General features: G+C 64.4%; 1 protein-coding gene across 1 annotated transcript; it reads left to right on the top strand.

Moving 5' to 3' along the window:
- Nucleotides 1-2589: 2589 nt before the first annotated feature.
- TUFM (Tu translation elongation factor, mitochondrial) lies at nucleotides 2590-15589 on the top strand (the record flags this gene model as incomplete). The annotated part of the gene is made up of 5 exons (XM_062613719.1): nucleotides 2590-2744; nucleotides 4929-5033; nucleotides 8359-8510; nucleotides 10814-10933; nucleotides 15416-15589. Coding segments are annotated over 5 exons (706 nt in total), but the record flags the coding sequence as incomplete, so codon positions are not given.
- Between the last annotated feature and the right edge of the window lie 4892 nt (nucleotides 15590-20481).

The following is a 20481-nucleotide window of genomic DNA, read 5'->3' as shown; positions in this document are numbered from 1 at the left end:
CCCCCATAGACCACCAGAGCACGCCCATAGCCCCCCATTGACCCCTATATCCCCCCCTAGACCCCTGTACACCCCCCATAGCCCCCCATAGACCCCCCATACCCCCCCATAGACACCCCATAGGCCCCCCATAGACCTACATAGACCCCCATAGCCCCCGCATAAACCCCCCATAGGCCCCCCATAGACCCCCATAGCACACCCATAGCCCCCTATTGACCCCTATACCCCCCCATAGACCCATGTGCATTCCCCATAGCCCCCCCATAGCCCTCCATAGCCCCCCATAGGCCCCGCATAGAACTAGCATAGCTCCCCTTAGACCCTCATATCCCCCCATAGACACCCCATAGCCCCCCATAGACCCCCCATAGACCCCCCATAGCCCCCCATAGACCCCCCATAGCCCCCCATAGACCCCCCATATCACCCCATAGACCCTCCCATAGACCCCCACAGCACACCCATAGCCACCCACTGACCCCTAGACACCCCCCATTGACCCTCATAGCCCCACATAGAGCCCCCCATAGACCCCCCATAGCCCCCTATAGCTCCCCCATAGCCCCCATAGACCCCCATAGCACACCCATAGCCCCCCATTGACCCCTGTACCCCCCCCATAGACCCCTGTGCATTGCCCATAGGCCCCCATAGACCCCCCATATCCCCCATAGCCCCCCATAGGCCCCCCATAGAACCTGCATAGCTGCCCATAGAACCCCCATATCCCCCCATAGCACCCCATATCCCCCATAGACCCCCCATAGCCCCCCATAGACCCCCCATATCCCCCCATAGAACCCGCATAGCTCCCCATAGACCCCCATATCCCCGCATAGACCCCCATAGACCCCCCAAATCCCCCCATAGCCCCCCATAGCCCCCCATAGCCCCCCATAGACCTCCCATAGAACCCGCATAGCCCCCCATAGACCCCCCATATCCCCCCATAGACCCCCCATAGGCCCCCATAGCCCCCATAGACCCCCATAGCACACCCATAGCCCCCCATTGACCCCTATACCCCCCCATAGACCCCTGTGCATTCCCCTTAGCCCCCATAGACACCCCATATCCCCCCATAGCCCCCCATATCCCCCCATAGGCCCCCCATAGAACCCGTATAGCCCCCCATAGACCCCCCATATCCCCCCATAGAACCCGCATAGCTCCCCATAGACCCCCATATCCCCCCATAGACCCCATAGACTCCCCCCATAGCCCCCCATAGACCTCCCATAGACCCCCCATAGACCCCCATAGAACCCCCATAGACCCCCCATAGGCCCCCCATAGACCCCCACAGCACACCCATAGCCCCCTATTGACCCCTATACCCCCCCATAGACCTATGTGCATTCCCCATAGCCCCCCCATAGCCCTCCATAGCCCCCCATAGGCCCCGCATAGAACTTGCATAGCTCCCCATAGACCCCCATATCCCCCCATAGACACCCCATAGCCCCCCCATAGCCCCCCATAGACACCCCATAGCCCCCCATAGCCCCCCATAGACCCCCCATATCACCCCATAGACCCTCCCATGGACCCCCACAGCACACCCATAGCCACCCACTGACCCCTGTACCCCCCCCATAGACCCCTGTGCATTCCCCATAGCCCCCCGTAGCCCCCCCATATCCCCCCATAGCCCCCCATATCCCCCCATAGGCCCCCCATAGAACCCGTATAGCCCCCCATAGACCCCCCATATCCCCCCATAGCCCGCCATAGACCCCCATAGACCTCCCATAGAACCCGCATAGCCCCCCATAGACCCCCATATTCCCCCATAGCCCCCTATAGCCACCCATGGCCCCCCACAGCACACCCATAGCCACCCACTGACCCCTAGACACCCCCCATTGACCCCCATAGACCCCTCATAGACCCCTCATAGCCCCCTATAGCTCCCCCATAGCCCCCATAGACCCCCATAGCACACCCATAGCCCCCCATTGACCCCATACAACCCTCATAGACCCCTGTGCATTCCCCATAGCCCCCCCATAGCCCCCCCATAGCCCCTGCATAGCCCCCCATAGGCCCCCCATAGAACCCGTATAGCCCCCCATAGACCCCCCATAGAACCCGTATAGCCCCCCATAGACCCCCCATATCCCCCCATAGAACCCGCATAGCTCCCCATAGATCCCCCTATAGACCCCCATATCCCCCCATAGACCCCCCATAGAGACCCCATAGACCCCCATAGAAACCCATAGAGCCCCACAGACCCATAGAGCCCCATAGCCCCCCATAGAACCCTATAACTCCCCCCATAGACCCCCATAGACCCCCCCCATAGACCCCCACAGCACACCGGTAGCCCCTACTGACCCCTAGACACCCCCATAGTCCCCCATAGACCCCCCCATAGCCCCCTATTGCTCCCCCATAGACCCCCATAGCCCCCCCATAGACCCCCATAGCCCCCCCATAGACCCCCCCCCCATAGCCCCCCCATAGACCCCCATAGCCCCCCATAGACCCCCATAGCCCCCCCATAGACCCCCATAGCCCCCCATAGACCCCCATAGCCCCCCCATAGAACCCCCATAGCTCCCCCCCCCCAGTGACCCACAGATGCTCTCTCCCTGCCCCCCAGGACCGGGACCCGGAGCTGGGCCTGCAGTCGGTGCTGAAGCTCTTGGACGCCATCGACACCCACATCCCGCTGCCCCCCCGCGACCTGGAGCGCCCCTTCCTGCTGCCCGTGGAGGCCGTGCACTCCATCCCCGGTACCGCCCCATAGCGCCCCATAGCGCCCTATAGCGACCCATAGCGACCCATAGCGTCCCAGAGCGATCCATAGCGACCCATAGCCACCCAGAGCGACCCAGAGCGACCCAGAGCGCCCCTTCCTGCTGCCCGTGGAGGCCGTGCACTCCATCCCCGGTACTGCCCCATAGCGCCCCATTGCGCCCCATAGTGCCCCATAGCGCCCCATTGCGACCCAGAGCGTCCCGGAGCGACCCAGAGCGACCCAGAGCGCCCCTTCCTGCTGCCCGTGGAGGCCGTGCACTCCATCCCCGGTACCGCCCCATAGCGCCCCATAGCGCCCCATAGTGCCCCATAGCCACCCATAGCGCCCCATAGCGACACATGGCATCCCGGAGCGACCCAGAGCGCCCCTTCCTGCTGCCCGTGGAGGCCGTGCACTCCATCCCCGGTACTGCCCCATAGCGCCCCATAGCGACCCATAGCGACCCATAGCGCCCCATAGCGACCCATAGCGCCCCATAGCCACCCAGAGCAACCCAGAGCGACCCAGAGCGCCCCTTCCTGCTGCCCGTGGAGGCCGTGCACTCCATCCCCGGTACTGCCCCATAGCGCCCCATAGCGACCCATAGCGTCCCAGAGCGATCCATAGCGACCCATAGCCACCCAGAGCGAACCAGAGCGACCCAGAGCGCCCCTTCCTGCTGCCCGTGGAGGCCGTGCACTCCATCCCCGGTACTGCCCCATAGCGACCCATAGCGACCCATAGCGACCCATAGCGTCCCAGAGCGACCCATAGCGACCCATAGCGCCCCATAGCGTCCCATAGCCACCCAGAGCGCCCCTTCCTGCTGCCCGTGGAGGCCGTGCACTCCATCCCCGGTACCGCCCCATAGCGCCCCATAGCGACCCATAGCGCCCCATAGCACCCCATGGCGACCCATAGCGCCCCATAGCGACCCAGAGCGACCCAGAGCGACCCAGAGCGCCCCTTCCTGCTGCCCGTGGAGGCCGTGCACTCCATCCCCGGTACTGCCCCATAGCGCCCCATAGCGCCCCATAGCGACCCATTGGGACCCATTGAAACCCATTGGGACCCATTGAAATCCATTGGGACCCATAGCGACCCATTGGGGAGCCATTGAAATCCATTGGGACCCCATTGGGACCCATTGAATCCCATTGGGACCCATTGGGACCCATTGAAACCCATTGGGACCCATAGAGACCTATAGCGACCCATTGGGGACCCATTGAAACCCATTGAGCTCCATTGAACTCCATCTCCCCCCATGTCCCCCCCATGTCCCCCCCTGACCCCCATCTACCCCTGACCCCCATCTACCCCCTGCCCCCCATGTCCCCCTGACCCCCATGTCCCCCTGACCCCATCTCCCCCCATCTCCCCCCTGTCCCCCCATCTCCCCCCACATCCCCCCTGCCCCCCTCCCCCCATCTCCCCCCTCCCCCCATCTCCCCCCATCTCCCCCCATCTCCCCCCACATCCCCCCCATCTCCCCCCATCCCCCCATCTCCCCCCATCTCCCCCCATCTCCCCCCATCTCCCCACATCTCCCCCCATCTCCCCCCATCTCCCCACACCTGCTGGCCATGATGCGTGTCGCATCCCGCAGGTAGCACTGCACATCCCCATCTCCCCCCATCTCCCCCCATCTCCCCCCATCTCCCCCCATCTCCCCCCATCTCCCCCCATCTCCCCCCATCTCCCCCACATCCCCATCTCCCCCCCCCCCCCTCTCCCCCCATCTCCCCCCCATCTCCCCCCATCTCCCCCCATCTCCCCCCATCTCCCCCCATCTCCCCCCATCTCCCCCCATCTCCCCCCATCTCCCCCCATCTCCCCCCATCCCCCCCATCTCCCCCCATCTCCCCCCATCCTGCCCCCCATCTCCCCCCATCTCCCCCCATCTCCCCCCATCTCCCCCCCCCCCCCATCTCCCCCCATCTCCCCCATCTCCCCCCATCTCCCCCCCATCTCCCCCCATCTCCCCCCATCTCCCCACATCTCCCCCCATCTCCCCCCATCTCCCCACATCTCCCCCCATCTCCCCCCATCTCCCCCCATCTCCCCCCATCTCCCCCCATCTCCCCCCATCTCCCCCCATTTGCCCCCCCCCTCTGCCCCCCATCTCCCCCCATCTCCCCCATCTCCCCCCTGCCCCCCATGTCCCCCCATCCCGCAGGCCGGGGCACGGTGGTCACGGGCACGCTGGAGCGCGGCACCATCCGCAAGGGGGACGAGTGCGAGATCCTGGGCTACAGCCGGCACCTGCGCTCCGTGGTCACCGGTGAGACCCACGGGGACCCATAGGGACCCATAGAGACCCCATAGAGACCCATAGAGACCCATAGAGACCCATAGAGACCCATGGGGACCCATAGGGAGACATAGAGAGACATGGGGACACATAGAGACCCATAGAGACCCATAGAGACCTCATAGAGACCCATGGGGACCCATAGGGAGACATAGAGAGACATGGGGACACATAGAGACCCACAGAGACCCACGGGGACCCACGGGGACCCATAGGGACCCATAGAGACCCCATAGAGACCCATAGAGACCCATAGGGACCCATAGAGACCCATAGAGACCCACAGAGACCCACAGAGACCCACAGAGACCCACAGGGACCCATAGAGACCCATAGAGACACATAGGGACCCATAGAGACCCATAGAGAGACATGGGGACACATAGAGATACATAGAGATACATAGAGACCCACGGGGACCCATAGAGACCCACAGAGAGACCCACAGAGACCCATAGAGGCCCATAAAGACTATAGAGACCCATAGAGAGACATAGATAGTCATAGAGACCCATAGAGAGACATAGAGACCCACAGCGACCCACAGGGACCCATAGGGAGACATAGAGACCCCATAGGGACCCACAGTGACCCACAGGGACCCATAGAGACACATAGGGACCCATAGGGACCCACGGCGACCCACAGCAACCCATGGGGACCCATGGGGACACACAGAGACACATAGAGAGACATAGAGACTCATGGGGACCCATAGAGACCCCCATAGACCCCCCATACCCCCCCATTGCCCCCCATAGACCCCCCTATAGCCCCCATAGACCTCCATAGACCCCCTATAACCCCCCATTGCCTCCCCATAGACCCCCATAGCACCCCGCATAGCCCCCCCAGAACCCTCATAGCCCCCCCATAGACCCCCTATATCCCCCCCATAGTCCCCCTATAGACCCCCTATAACCCCCCATAGCCCCCCATAGACCCCCATAGCCCCTCTATTTCCCCCCATAGCCCCCTATAGACCCCATAGCCCCCCATAGCCCCCCCATAGACCCCCATTGCCCCCCATAGGACCCCCTTAGACCCTCTATAGCTGCCCGATAGACCCCCATATTCCCCCATAGACCCCCCATACCCCCCCATAGACCCCCCATACCCCCCCATAGCACCCCCCATATCCCCCCATAGCCTGCCCCATAGCACCCATATCCTGCCCCATAGCACCCATAGCACCCCCCATACCCCCTCATATCCCGCCCCATAGCACCCATATCCCCCCATAGCCCGCCCCATAGCACCCCCCATACCCCCCATATCCTGCCCCATAGCACCCATATCCCCCCATAGCCCCCCATATCCCACCCCATAGCACCCATAGACCCCCATAGCACCCCCATAGCACCCATAGCCCCCCATTCCCCTCATATCCCACCCCATAGCACCCATATCCCCCCATAGCCCGCCCCATAGCACCCCCCATACCCCCCATATCCTGCCCCATAGCCCGCCCCACAGCCCGCCCCATAGCACCCCCATAGCCCCCCATATCCCGCCCCATAGCACCCATAGCCCCCCCATAGCCCGCCCCATAGCACCCATAGCCCCCCATATCCCGCCCCATAGCCCCCCATATCCCACCCCATAGCCCCCCATAGCCCCCCTTAGCACCCATATCCCACCCCATAGCCCCCCATAACCCACCCCATAGCCCCCCATAGCGCCCCCCATAGCACCCCCATAGCCCCCCCATAGCCCCCCCATAGCCCCCCCATAGCCCCCCATAGACCCCCCATAGCCCCCCCATAGACCCCCATATCCCCCCCATATCCCCCCATAGACCCCCCATATCCCCCCATAGACCCCCATAGGAGCCCCATAGACCCCCATAGCCCCCCATATCCCCCCCATATCCCCCCATAGACCCCCCATATCCCCCCCATAGCCCCCCCATATCCCCCCATAGCCCCCCATAGCCCCCCCCACACCCCCCATAGCTCACCCCATAACCCCCTCCCCCCCCATATCCCACCCCATATCCCCCCCATATCCCCCCCATAGCCCCCCATTACCCCCTATTACCCCATAGATCCCCATATCCCCCCATAGCCCCCCATATCCCCCCCATAGATCCCATTGCATCCCCCCCATATTCCCCCCATATGCCCCCATATCCCCCCCATAGCCCCCCATTACCCCATATCCCCCCCATTGCCCCCCATAGATCCCCATAGCCCCCTATTACCCCATAGATCCCCATATCCCCCCATATCCCCCCCATATCCCCCCCATAGCCCCCATAGCCCCCCATTACCCCATATCCCCCCCATAGCCCCCATATCCCCCCCATAGCCCCCATATCCCCCCCATAGACCCCCATACCCCCCCATATCCCCCATTACTCCCCCCATATCCCCCATAGCTGCCCCATAGAGACCCATATCCCCCCCATATCCCCCCATAGCCCGCCCCATATCCCCCCATAGCCTGCCCCATAGCCCCCCATATCCCACCCCATATCCCCCCATAGCCTGCCCCATATCCCCCCATAGCCCGCCCCATAGCACCCATAGCCCCCCATAGCCCCCCATATCCCGCCCCATAGCCCCCCATAGCCCCCCATATCCCGCCCCATAGCCCCCCATAGCCCACCCCATAGCCCCCCATAGGCCTCCATATCCCGCCCCATAGCCCCCCATAGCCCGCCCCATAGCACCCATAGCCCCCCATACCCCATCCCATAGCCCCCCATAGCCCCCCATAGCCCACCCCATAGCACCCATATCCCGCTCCATATCCCGCCCCATAGCACCCATAGCACCCCCCATATCCCACCCCATAGCACCCATATCCCACCCCATACCCCCCCATATCCCACCCCATAGCCCCCCATATCCCGCCCCATAGCACCCCCCATACCCCCCATATCCCACCCCATAGCACCCATAGACCCCCCATAGCCCCCCATATCCCGCCCCATAGCCCCCCATATCCCGCCCCATAGAACCCATAGCCCCCCATAGCCCCCCATAGCCCACCCCATACCCCCCCATACCCCCCATAGACCCCCATAGCCCCCCCATAGCCCACCCATAGACCCCCATATCCCCCCATATCCTGCCCCATAGCCCCCCATATCCCGCCCCATAGCACCCATATCCCGCCCCATATCCCCCATAGCCCGCCCCATATCCCCCCATATCCCACCCCATAGCCCGCCCCATATCCCCCCATATCCCGCCCCATAGCACCCATATCCCGCCCCATATCCCCCATAGCCCGCCCCATAGCCCCCCATATCCCGCCCCATAGCGTGCCCCACTGCGCCCCATTGCAGGCATTGAGATGTTCCACAAGAGCCTGGCGCACGCCGAGGCCGGGGACAACCTGGGGGCGCTGCTGCGGGGGCTGCGGCGGGAGGAGCTGCGGAGGGGCATGGTTGTGGGGCAGCCGGGGAGCCTGAGCACGCACCAGAGGGTGGAGGCCCAGGTAAAGGGGGCGGCTATGGGGCAGGCTGTGGGGCTGGCTATGGGGCAGGCTGTGGGGCAGCTGTGGGGCTGGCTATGGGGTGGGCATGGGGCTGGGTATGGGGTGGGCATGGGGCATGGTTGTGGGGCAGCCGGGGAGCCTGAGCACACACCAGAGGGTGGAGGCCCAGGTAAAGGGGGCTGCTATGGGGCAGGCTGTGGGGTGGGTATGGGGCAGGCTATGGGGTGGGCATGGGGAATGGTTGTGGGGCAGCCGGGGAGCCTGAGCACGCACCAGAGGGTGGAGGCCCAGGTAAAGGGGGCTGCTATGGGGCAGCAATGGGGCAGGCTATGGGGCAGCAATGGGGTGGGTATGGGGCGGCTGTGGGGTGGGTATAGAGCTGAGTTATGGGGCAGCTATGGGGCAGGCTATGGGGTGGGTATGGGGCAGCTGTGGGGTGGGGATGGGGCATGGTTGTGGGGCAGCCGGGGAGCCTGAGCACCCACCAGAGGGTGGAGGCCCAGGTAAAGGGGGCGGCTATGGGGCAGGCTATGGGGTGGGCATGGGGTGGGTATGGGGCTGGGTATGGGGCAGGCTATGGGGTGGGCATGGGGTGGGTATGGGGCAGGCTATGGGGTGGGTATGGGGCTGGCTATGGGGTGGGTATGGGGTGGGTATGGGGCAGCTATGGGGTGGGGATGGGGCTGGTGGGGCCGGGGAGCCTGAGGCCCATGGAGGCCCAGGTGGGGGCTATGGGGCAGGCTGTGGGGTGTGGGGCTGGCTATGGGGCAGGCTATGGGGCAGGCATGGGGCTGGGCATGGGGGGTATGGGGTGGGTATGGGGTGTGGATGGGGCATGGTTGTGGGGCAGCCGGGGAGCCTGAGCACACACCAGAGGGTGGAGGCCCAGATGGTGGAGGCTGGGGGCAGCTGTGGGGCCATGGGGTGGGCAATGGTTGTGGGGCAGCCGGGGAGCGAGCACGCACCAGAGGGTGGAGGCCCAGGTAAAGGGGGGTGCTATGGGGCAGCAATGGGGCAGGAATGGGGTGCTATGGGGCAGCAATGGGGTGGGTATGGGGCAGGCTGGGGCTGGCTATGGGGTGGGTATGGGGCAGGCTATGGGGTGGGCATGGGGTGGGTATGGGGCAGGCTATGGGGTGGGTATGGGGCTGGCTATGGGGTGGGCATGGGGCTGGGTATGGGGCAGCTATGGGGTGGGGATGGGGCATGGTTGTGGGGCAGCCGGGGAGCCTGAGCACCCACCAGAGGGTGGAGGCCCAGGTAAAGGGGGCTGCTATGGGGCAGCTGTGGGGCTGGCTATGGGGTGGGTATGGGGCAGGCTGGGTATGGGGCAGGCTATGTGGGGGGGCTGGCATGGGGTGGGCATGGGGCTGGGTATGGGGCAGCTATGGGGTGGGGATGGGGCATGGTTGTGGGGCAGCCGGGGAGCCTGAGCACCCACCAGAGGGTGGAGGCCCAGGTAAAGGGGGCTGCTATGGGGCAGGCTGTGGGGCAGCTGTGGGGCTGGCTATGGGGCAGGCTATGGGGCAGGCTGTGGGGCTGGGCATGGGGTGGGTATGGGGTGGGTATGGGGTGTGGATGGGGCATGGTTGTGGGGCAGCCGGGGAGCCTGAGCACACACCAGAGGCTGGAGGCCCAGGTAAAGGGGCTGCTATGGGGCAGGCTGTGGGGCAGGCTATGGGGCAGCTGTGGGGCTGGCTATGGGGCAGGCTATGGGGTGGGTATGGGGTGGGGATGGGGCAGGCTATGGGGTGGGTATGGGGCAGGCTGTGGGGTGGGGATGGGGTGGGTATAGAGCTGAGTTATGGGGCAGCTGTGGGGCTGGGCATGGGGTTGGTATGGGGCAGCAATGGGGCTGGGTATGGGGCAGGCTATGGGGTGGGGATGGGGCAGCAATGGGGTGGGGATGGGGTGGGTATAGAGCTGAGTTATGGGGCAGCAATGGGGTTGGTATGGGGCTTGGTATGGGGCAGGCTATGGGGTTGGTATGGGGCAGCTGTGGGGCTGGGCATAGGGCAGCAATGGGGTGGGGATGGGGTGGGTATAGAGCTGAGTTATGGGGCAGCAATGGGGCTGGGGATGGGGTCGGGATGAGGCAGCAATGGGGTTGGCTATGGGGTGGGTATGGGACAGAAATGGGGCTGGGTACGGGGTGGGTATGGGGCTTACTTATGGGGCAGCAATGGGGCTGGGTATGGGGTGGGTATGGAGCTGAGCGATGGGGCAGCAATGGGGTGGGTATGGGGCTTAGTTGTGGGGCAGCAATGGGGCCGGTTATGGGTCAGCCCCACATCTCCCCATAGGTTTACATCCTGAGCCCGCAGGAGGGGGGCCGCCACAAGCCCTTCGCGGCCCATTACACCCCAGTGATGTTCTCGCAGACGTGGGACATCGCCTGCCGCGTCATCCTGCCCCCCAACAAGGTGAGCTATGGGGCAGCCCCACATGTCCTGCCCCACATACCCTGCCCCACATACCCTGCCCCCCAACAAGGTGAGCTATGGGGCAGCCCCACACATCCTGCCCCACATACCCTGCCCCACACATCCTGCCCCACATACCCTGCCCCAAATACCCTGCCCCACAACAAGGTGAGCTATGGGGCAGCCCCACACATCCTGCCCCACATACCCTGCCCCGCATACCCTGCCCCAACAAGGTGAGCTATGGGGCAGCCCCACACATCCTGCCCCACATACCCTGCCCCCCCACAAGGTGAGCTATGGGGCAGCCCCACACATCCTGCCCCACACGTCCTGCCCCACATACCCTGCCCCCCACATCCTGCCCCACACGTCCTGCCCCACATACCCTGCCCCCCAACAAGGTGAGCTATGGGGCAGCCCCACACGCCCTGCCCCACACGCCCTGCCCCACACATCCTGCCCCACACATCCTGCCCCCCAACAAGGTGAGCTATGGGGCAGCCCCACACATCCTGCCCCACATACCCTGCCCCCCAACAAGGTGAGCTATGGGGCAGCCCCACACCTCCTGCCCCACACACCCTGCCCCCCGGCTCTGCCCCATAGCCCAGCCCCATGATTCCACAACCTAGTCCCACAACCCCGCCCCATGGCTCTGCCCCATAACCCAGCCCCACATCACAGCCCCATAACCCAGGCCCATATCCCAGCCCCACAACCCCACAGCTCTGCCTCATAACCCAGCCCCACATCCCAGCCCCACATCCCAGCCCCACAGCTCTGCCCCATAACCCTGCCTCACAACCCCACATCCCAGCCCCACATCCCAGCCCCACAACCCCACATCCCAGCCCCACATCCCAGCCCCACAGCTCTGCCCCATAACCCAGCCCCACATCCCAGCCCCACAGCTCTGCCCCATAACCCAGCCCCACATCCCAAGCCCCACATCCCAGCCCCACAGCTCTGCCCCATAACCCAGCCCCACATCCCAGCCCCACAGCTCTGCCCCATAACCCAGCCCCACATCCCAGCCCCACAGCTCTACCCCATAACCCAACCCCACAACCCCACATCCCAGCCCCACAGCTCTGCCCCATAACCCTGCCCCACATCCCAGCCCCACAGCTCTGCCCTATAACCCAGCCCCACATAACCCAGCCCCATAACCCTCTAGCACCCCATAACCCAGCCCCACATAACCCAGCCCCATAACCCTACCCCATAACCCAACCCCATAGCACCCCACATCCCAGCCCCATAACCCCCCCATAGCACCCCATAACCCAGCCCCATAGCACCCCATAACCCTGCCCCATAGCACCCCATAACCCAGCCCCATAGCGCCCCATAACCCAGCCCCATAGCACCCCATAACCCAGCCCCATAGCACCCCATAACCCAGCCCCATAGCACCCCATAACCCAGCCCCATAGCACCCCATAACCCAGCCCCATAGCACCCCATAACCCAGCCCCATAGCACCCCATAACCCATCCCCATAGCACCCCATAACCCAGCCCCATAGCACCCCATAGCACCCCATAACCAGCCCCATAGTGCCCCATAACCAACCCCATAGCACCCAATAGCACCACGTAACCCAGTCCCATAGCTCCTCATAGCACCCCATAACCAGCCCCATAGCACCCCATAACCAACCCCATAGAGCCCAATAGCACCCCATAACCCAGCCCCATAGCACCCCATAACCCAGCCCCATAGCACCCCATAACCCAACCCCACAAGCACCCCACATCCCAGCCCCACATAACCCAGCCCCATAGCTCCGCCCCATAACCCTGCCCCATAGCGCCCCATAACCCAGCCCCATAGCACCCCATAACCCATCCCCATAGCACCCCATAACCCAGCCCCATAGCACCCCATAACCCTGCCCCATAGCACCCCATAACCCATCCCCATAGCACCCCATAACCCAGCCCCATAGCACCCCATAACCCAGCCCCATAGCACCCCATAACCCATCCCCATAGCACCCCATAACCCAGCCCCATAGCACCCCATAACCCAGCCCCATAGCGCCCCATAACCCAGCCCCCATAACCCAGCCCCATAGCACCCCATAACCCAGCCCCATAGCACCCCATAACCCAGCCCCATAGCACCCCATAGCCCCCCCATAGCACCCCATAACCCAGCCCCATAGCACCCCATAACCCAGCCCCATAGTGCCCCATAGCACCCCATAACCCAGCCCCATAGCACCCCAAAACCAGCCCCATAACCAACCCCATAGCACCCCATAGCACCCCATAACCCAGCCCCATAGCACCCCATAACCAACCCCATAGAGCCCAATAGCACCCCATAACCCAGCCCCATAGCACCCCATAACCCAGCCCCATAGCACCCCATAACCCAGCCCCATAGCGCCCCATAACCCAGCCCCATAGCACCCCATAACCCAGCCCCATAGCACCCCATAACCCTGCCCCATAGCGCCCCATAACCCAGCCCCACATAACCCAGCCCCATAGCACCCCATAACCCAGCCCCATAGCACCCCATAACCCTGCCCCATAACCCAGCCCCATAGCACCCCATAACCCATCCCCATAGCACCCCATAACCCTGCCCCATAGCACCCCATAACCCAGCCCCATAGCACCCCATAACCCAGCCCCATAGCACCCCATAAGCCAGCCCCATAGCGCCCCATAACCATCCCCACAGCACCCCATAACCCAGCCCCATAGCACCCCATAACCCAGCCCCATAGCACCCCATAACCCAGCCCCATAGCGCCCATAACCCAGCCCCATAGCACCCCATAACCCAGCCCCACACCCCATAACCCATAACCCATAGCCCCCATAACCCAGCCCCACAGCCCCATAACCCAACCCCACACCCCATAACCCAGCCCCATAGCAGCCCCACTACCCCATAACCCAGCCCCATAACCCCACATCCCAGCCCCATAGCACCCCATCCCAGCCCCATAGCACCCCATAACCCAGCCCCATAGCACCCCACATCCCAGCCCCATAGCACCCCATAACCCAGCCCCATAGCCCCACATCCCATAACCCAGCCCCACAGCTCACCCCATAACCCAACCCCACATCCCAGCCCCACAACCCCGCATCCCAACCCCACAACCCCACATCCCAGCCCCACAGCTCTGCCCCATAACCCAGCCCCACATCCCAGCCCCACAGCTCTGCCCCATAACCCAGCCCCACATCCCAGCCCCACAACCCCACATCCCAGCCCCACATCCCAGCCCCACAGCTCTGCCCCATAACCCAGCCCCACATCCCAGCCCCACAGCTCTGCCCCATAACCCAGCCCCACATCCCAGCCCCACAGCTCTGCCACTTTTCACAGGAGGTCACAACCCCACATCCCAGCCCCACAGCTCTGCCCCATAACCCTGCCCCACATCCCAGCCCCACAGCTCTGCCCTATAACCCAGCCCCACATCCCAGCCCCACAGCTCTGCCCTATAACCCAGCCCCACATCCCAGCCCCACAGCTCTGCCCTATAACCCAGCCCCACATCCCAGCCCCACAGCTCTACCCCATAACCCAACCCCACAACCCCACATCCCAGCCCCACATCCCAGCCCCACAGCTCTGCCCCATAACCCTGCCCCACATCCCAGCCCCACAACCCCACATCCCAGCCCCACATCCCAGCCCCACAGCTCTGCCCCATAACCCAGCCCCATATCCCAGCCCCACAGTTCTGCCCCATAACCCAGCCCCACATCCCAGCCCCACAGCTCTACCCCATAACCCAACCCCACATCCCAGCCCCACAGCTCTGCCCCATAACCCAGCCCCACATCCCAGCCCCACAACCCCACATCCCAGCCCCATAACCCGGCCCCACATCCCAGCCCCACATCCCAGCCCCACAGCTCAGCCCCACAGCTCTGCCCCACATCCCAGCCCCACAGCTCTGCCCCATAACCCTGCCCCACAACCCCATAACCCAGCCCCACATCCCAGCCCCACAGCTCTGCCCCATAACCCTGCCCCACAACCCCACATCCCAGCCCCACAACCCCACATCCCAGCCCCACAACCCCACATCCCAGCCCCACAGCTCTGCGCCATAACCCTGCCCCACAACCCCACATCCCAACCCCACAACCCCACATCCCAGCCCCACAGCTCTGCCCCATAACCCAGCCCCACATCCCAGCCCCACATCCCAGCCCCACAGCTCTGCCCCATAACCCAGCCCCACAACCCCACATCCCAGCCCCACATCCCAGCCCCACATCCCAGCCCCACAACCCCACATCCCAGCCCCACAGCTCTGCCCCATAACCCTGCCCCACATCCCAGTCCCACATCCCAGCTCCACAGCTCTACCCCATAACCCCACATCCCAGCCCCACAGCTCTGCCCCATAACCCAACCCCACAACCCCACATCCCAGCCCCACATCCCAGCCCCACAGCTCTGCCCCATAACCCCCCCCCTCCCCTGCCCCCCAACCAGGAGCTGGTGCTGCCGGGGGAGGACGCGGCGCTGACGCTGCTGCTGCGCCAGCCAATGGTGCTCGAGGTGGGGCAGAGATTCACCCTCCGCGACGGCGCCCGCACCATTGGCACCGGCGTCGTCACCCGCGCCCTGCCCCCCAACCGCGAGGACCTGGAGCTCAACTGGGGGTAGCGGGGGCCCTGCCCCCCAACCCCTGCCCCATTGCGACCTGTGGGGCCCAGCCAAAACCCCATTGAGATCTATGGGGCCCTGCCCCCCAACCTCCGCCCCATTGAAACCTATGGGGCCCTGCCCCCCAACCTCCGCCCCATTGAAACCTATGGGGCCCTGCCCCCCAACCTCTGCCCCATTGAAACCTATGGGGCCCTGCCCCCCAACCTCTGCCCCATTGCGACCTATGGGGCCCGGCTCCCACCCCATTGAGACCTATGGGGCCCTGCCCCCCAACCTCTGCCCCATTGAAACCTATGGGGCCCTGCCCCCCAACCTCTGCCCCATTGAGATCTATGGGGCCCTGCCCCACAACCTCTGCCCCATTGAGACCTATGGGGCCCTGCCCCCCAACCCCCGCCCCATTGAGACCTATGGGGCCCTGCCCCCCAACCCCTGCCCCATTGAGACCTATGGGGCCCTGCCCCCCAACCTCCGCCCCATTGAAACCTATGGGGCCCTGCCCCCCAACCTCTGCCCCATTGAAACCTATGGGGCCCGGCTCCCACCCCATTGAAACCTATGGGGCCCTGCCCCCCAACCCCTGCCCCATTGCGACCTATGGGGCCCGGCTCCCACCCCATTGAAACCTATGGGGCCCTGCCCCACAACCTCTGCCCCATTGAGACCTATGGGGCCCTGCCCCCCAACCTCTGCCCCATTGCGACCTATGGGGCCCTGCCCCCCAACCTCTGCCCCATTGCGACCTATGGGGCCCTGCCCCACAACCTCTGCCCCATTGCGACCTATGGGGCCCTGCCCCCCAACCTCTGCCCCACTGAGACCTATGGGGCCCGGCTCCCACCCCATTGAGACCTATGGGGCCCTGCCCCCCAACCTCTGCCCCATTGAGACCTATGGGGCCCGGCTCCCACCCCATTGAGATCTATGGGGCCCTGCCCCCCAACCTCTGCTCCATTGAAACCTATGGGGCCCTGCCCCCCAACCTCTGCCCCATTGAGATCTATGGGGCCCTGCCCCCCAACCTCTGCCCCATTGAGACCTATGGGGCCCAGCTCCCACCCCATTGAGACCTGTGGGCCCTGCCCCCCAACCCCTGCCCCATTGAGACCTGTGGGGCCCTGCCCCACAACCTCTGCCCCATTGAGACCTATGGGGCCCTGCCCCCCAACCCCCGCCCCACTGAGACCTATGGGGCCCAGCCAAAACCCCATTGAGACCTGTGGGGCCCTGCCCCCCACCCTCTGCCCCATTGAGACCTGTGGGGCCCTGCCCCCCAACCCCCGCCCCATTGAAACCTATGGGGCCCTGCCCCACAACCCCTGCCCCATTGAGACCTGTGGGGCCCTGCCCCCCAACCCCTGCCCCATTGAGATCTATGGGGCCCTGCCCCCCAACCTCTGCCCCATTGAGACCTGTGGGGCCCTGCCCCCCAACCTCTGCCCCATTGAGACCTGTGGGGCCCTGACCCCCAATCTCTGCCCCATTGAGACCTATGGGGCCCGGCTCCCACCCCATTGAGACTTATGGGGCCCTGCCCCCCAACCTCTGCCCCATTGAGACCTATGGGGCCCTGCCCCCCAACCTCTGCCCCATTGAGACCTGTGGGGCCCTGCCCCCCAACCTCTGCCCCATTGAGACCTCTGGGGCCCTGCCCCACAACCTCCGCCCCATTGAGACCTATGGGGCCCTGCCCCCCAACCTCTGCCCCATTGAGACCTGTGGGGCCCATCCAAAACCCCATTGAGACCTATGGGGCCCTGCCCCCCAACCTCTGCCCCATTGAGACCTATGGGGCCCTGCCCCACAACCTCTGCCCCATTGCGACCTGTGGGGCCCTGCCCCCCAACCTCTGCCCCATTGCGACCTATGGGGCCCTGCCCCCCAACCTCTGCCCCATTGAGATCTATGGGGCCCTGCCCCCCAACCTCTGCCCCATTGAGACCTGTGGGGCCCGGCTCCCACCCCATTGAGATCTATGGGGCCCTGCCCCCCAACCTCTGCCCCATTGAAACCTATGGGGCCCTGCCCCCCAACCCCTGCCCCATTGCGACCTGTGGGGCCCAGCCAAAACCCCATTGAGACCTATGGGGCCCTGCCCCCCAACCTCTGCCCCATTGAGACCTAAGGGGCCCTGCCCCCCAACCTCTGCCCCATTGAGACCTATGGGGCCCTGCCCCCCAACCTCTGCCCCATTGCGACCTATGGGGCCCTGCCCCCCAACCTCTGCCCCATTGAGACCTGTGGGGCCCTGCCCCCCAACCTCTGCCCCATTGAGACCTATGGGGCCCTGCCCCACAACCCCTGCCCCATTGAGACCTATGGGGCCCAGCCCCCACCCCATTGAGACCTGTGGGCCCTGTCCCCCAACCCCTGCCCCATTGCGACCTGTGGGGCCCAGCCAAAACCCCATTGAGACCTATGGGGCCCTGCCCCCCAACCTCTGCCCCATTGAGACCTATGGGGCCCTGCCCCCCAACCTCTGCCCCATTGATAGCTATGGGGCCCTGCCCCCCAACCTCTGCCCCATTGAGATCTATGGGGCCCAGCCCCCACCCCATTGAGACCTGTGGGGCCCTGCCCCCCAACCTCTGCCCCATTGAGACCTATGGGGCCCGGCTCCCACCCCATTGAGATCTATGGGGCCCTGCCCCCCAACCTCTGCCCCATTGAGATCTATGGGGCCCAACCCCCACCCGTACCCTACCTCTGTATGCCCCATCCCCCCAACTGTGCCCCATAGAGAGACGAGGGGCCCATCCCCCATCTTGCCCCACAAGCAATGGGGCCCACCCATCCCCCACCCCATAGACACGCACAGAGCCCATCCCCCCACTGATGCGCTGCTGTGAAGGGGGAGGTGCCCCCATACATCCACTGCAATGGGGGAGGGGCGAGATGGGAGTGGGGGGAGGGGCCGGGCTCAACCCCTCCCCCTCCCCCCCCCCCCGGCGCGGTTCAAATAAATTAAAATAAAAATCGATTTTTTTTTTCTAAATTTCCTACATTTTTTTTTAATTTATTCAAGCTTTTTTGGGGGTGGGGATTTTTTGCCCCTCCCCCACCCCCCATTAAAAAAACTCAGTGGGGGTTTGGGGGCTTAAAATGGGGTGAAAAGGGGAGAAATTGGGAGTGGGGGGGGCAGGATGGGGGCTGAGGGGATCCAAGATGGCCGCCGGGGATGGGGGCAAGATGGCGGCTGGAGGGGGTTAAAATGGCATCGAAACACCCCAAAGTGACCCAAAATCGGTGGGTTTTTTGGTCAAAATGGGGAGAAAAAGGGGGTTTGGTGAAAATGGGGCCAAAAGTTTGGGTTTTGGGGGCTTAAAATGGGGTGAAAAGGGGAGAAATTGGGAGTGGGGGGGGGGGGCAGGATGGTGGCTGAGGGGATCCAAGATGGCGGCTGGAGGGGCTCTAAGTGGCATCAGAACACCCCAAAGTGACCACACCTCCGGCACAGGCCACGCCCCCTCCCGGTACAAGCCACGCCCCCTTCCCGACAGGCCCCGCCCCCTCCCGACACAAGCCACGCCCCCTCATACTTAGGCCCCGCCCCTTCTCCGGAGGACACGCCCCCTTCGACACAGGCCACGCCCCCTCACACTTAGGCCCCGCCCCCTCCCGGCACAAGCCACGCCCCCTTCCCCGCAGGCCACGCCCCCTCATACTTAGGCCCCGCCCCTTCCCCGGAGGCCACGCCCCCTTTGACACAGGCCACGCCCCCTCCCGGCACAAGCCACGCCCCCTCATACTTAGGCCCCGCCCCTTCTCCGGAGGCCACGCCCCCTTCTCCACAGACCACGCCCCTTCCCACGGAGGCCACGCCCCCTCTCGGCACAAGCCACGCCCCCTTCCTCACAGGCCACGCCCCCCTTCCCCTCAGACCACGCCCCCCTCCGGCACAGGCCACGCCCCCTCGTACTTAGGCCCCGCCCCTTCCCCACAGGCCACGCCCCCTTCCCCTCAGACCACGCCCCCCTCCGGCACAGGCCACGCCCCCTCGTACTTAGGCCACGCCCCTTCCCCGGAGGCCACGCCCCCTTCCCCACAAGCCACGCCCCCTCCCGGCATAGGCCACGCCCGGTCTCAACCCCTCCCCCCCCCCCCCCCCCCCCCGGCGCGGTTCAAATAAATTAAAATAAAAATCGATTTTTTTTTTTCTAAATTTCCTACATTTTTTTTTTAATTTATTCAAGCTTTTTTAGGGGTGGGGATTTTTTGCCCCTCCCCCACCCCCCCATTAAAAAAACTCAGTGGGGGTTTGGGGGCTTAAAATGGGGTAAAAAGGGAAGAAATTGGGAGTGGGGGGGGCAGGATGGTGGCTGAGGGGATCCAAGATGGCGGCTGGAGGGGGTTAAAATGGCATCGAAACACCCCAAAAGTGAACAAAAATCGGTGGGTTTTGGGTCAAAATGGGGAGAAAAAGGGGGTTTGGGCAAAAAGTTTGGGTTTTGGGGGCTTAAAATGGGGTAAAAAGAGGAGAAATTGGGAGTGGGGGGGGCAGGATGGTGGCTGAGGGGATCCAAGATGGCGGCTGGAGGGGGTCTAAGTGGCATCAAAACACCCCAAAGTGACCACACCTCCGGCACAGGCCACGCCCCCTCCCGACGCAGACCACGCCCCCTTCCCCACAGGCCACGCCCCCTCCGATATAGGCCACGCCCCCTCCCGGCACAAGCCACGCCCCCTCATATTTAGGCCCCGCCCCTTCCCCGGAGGCCACACCCCCTCCAGCACAGGCCACGCCCCCTCCCGGTACAAGCCACGCCCCTTCCCCACAGGCCACGCCCCCTCATACTTAGGCCCTGTCCACTCCCCACAGACCACGCCCCCTTCCCATGGAGGCCACGCCCCCTTCCCAACAGGCCACGCCCCCTCGTACTTAGGCCCCG

The sequence above is a fragment of the Pezoporus occidentalis genome, unplaced genomic scaffold (assembly GCF_034315485.1).
Source record: "Pezoporus occidentalis ecotype Australia unplaced genomic scaffold, CSIRO_AGI_Poc_V1 ctg1017, whole genome shotgun sequence".
Classification (NCBI taxonomy): Eukaryota; Metazoa; Chordata; class Aves; order Psittaciformes; family Psittacidae; genus Pezoporus; species Pezoporus occidentalis.
This window is presented reverse-complemented; position numbering and strand designations above follow the sequence as displayed.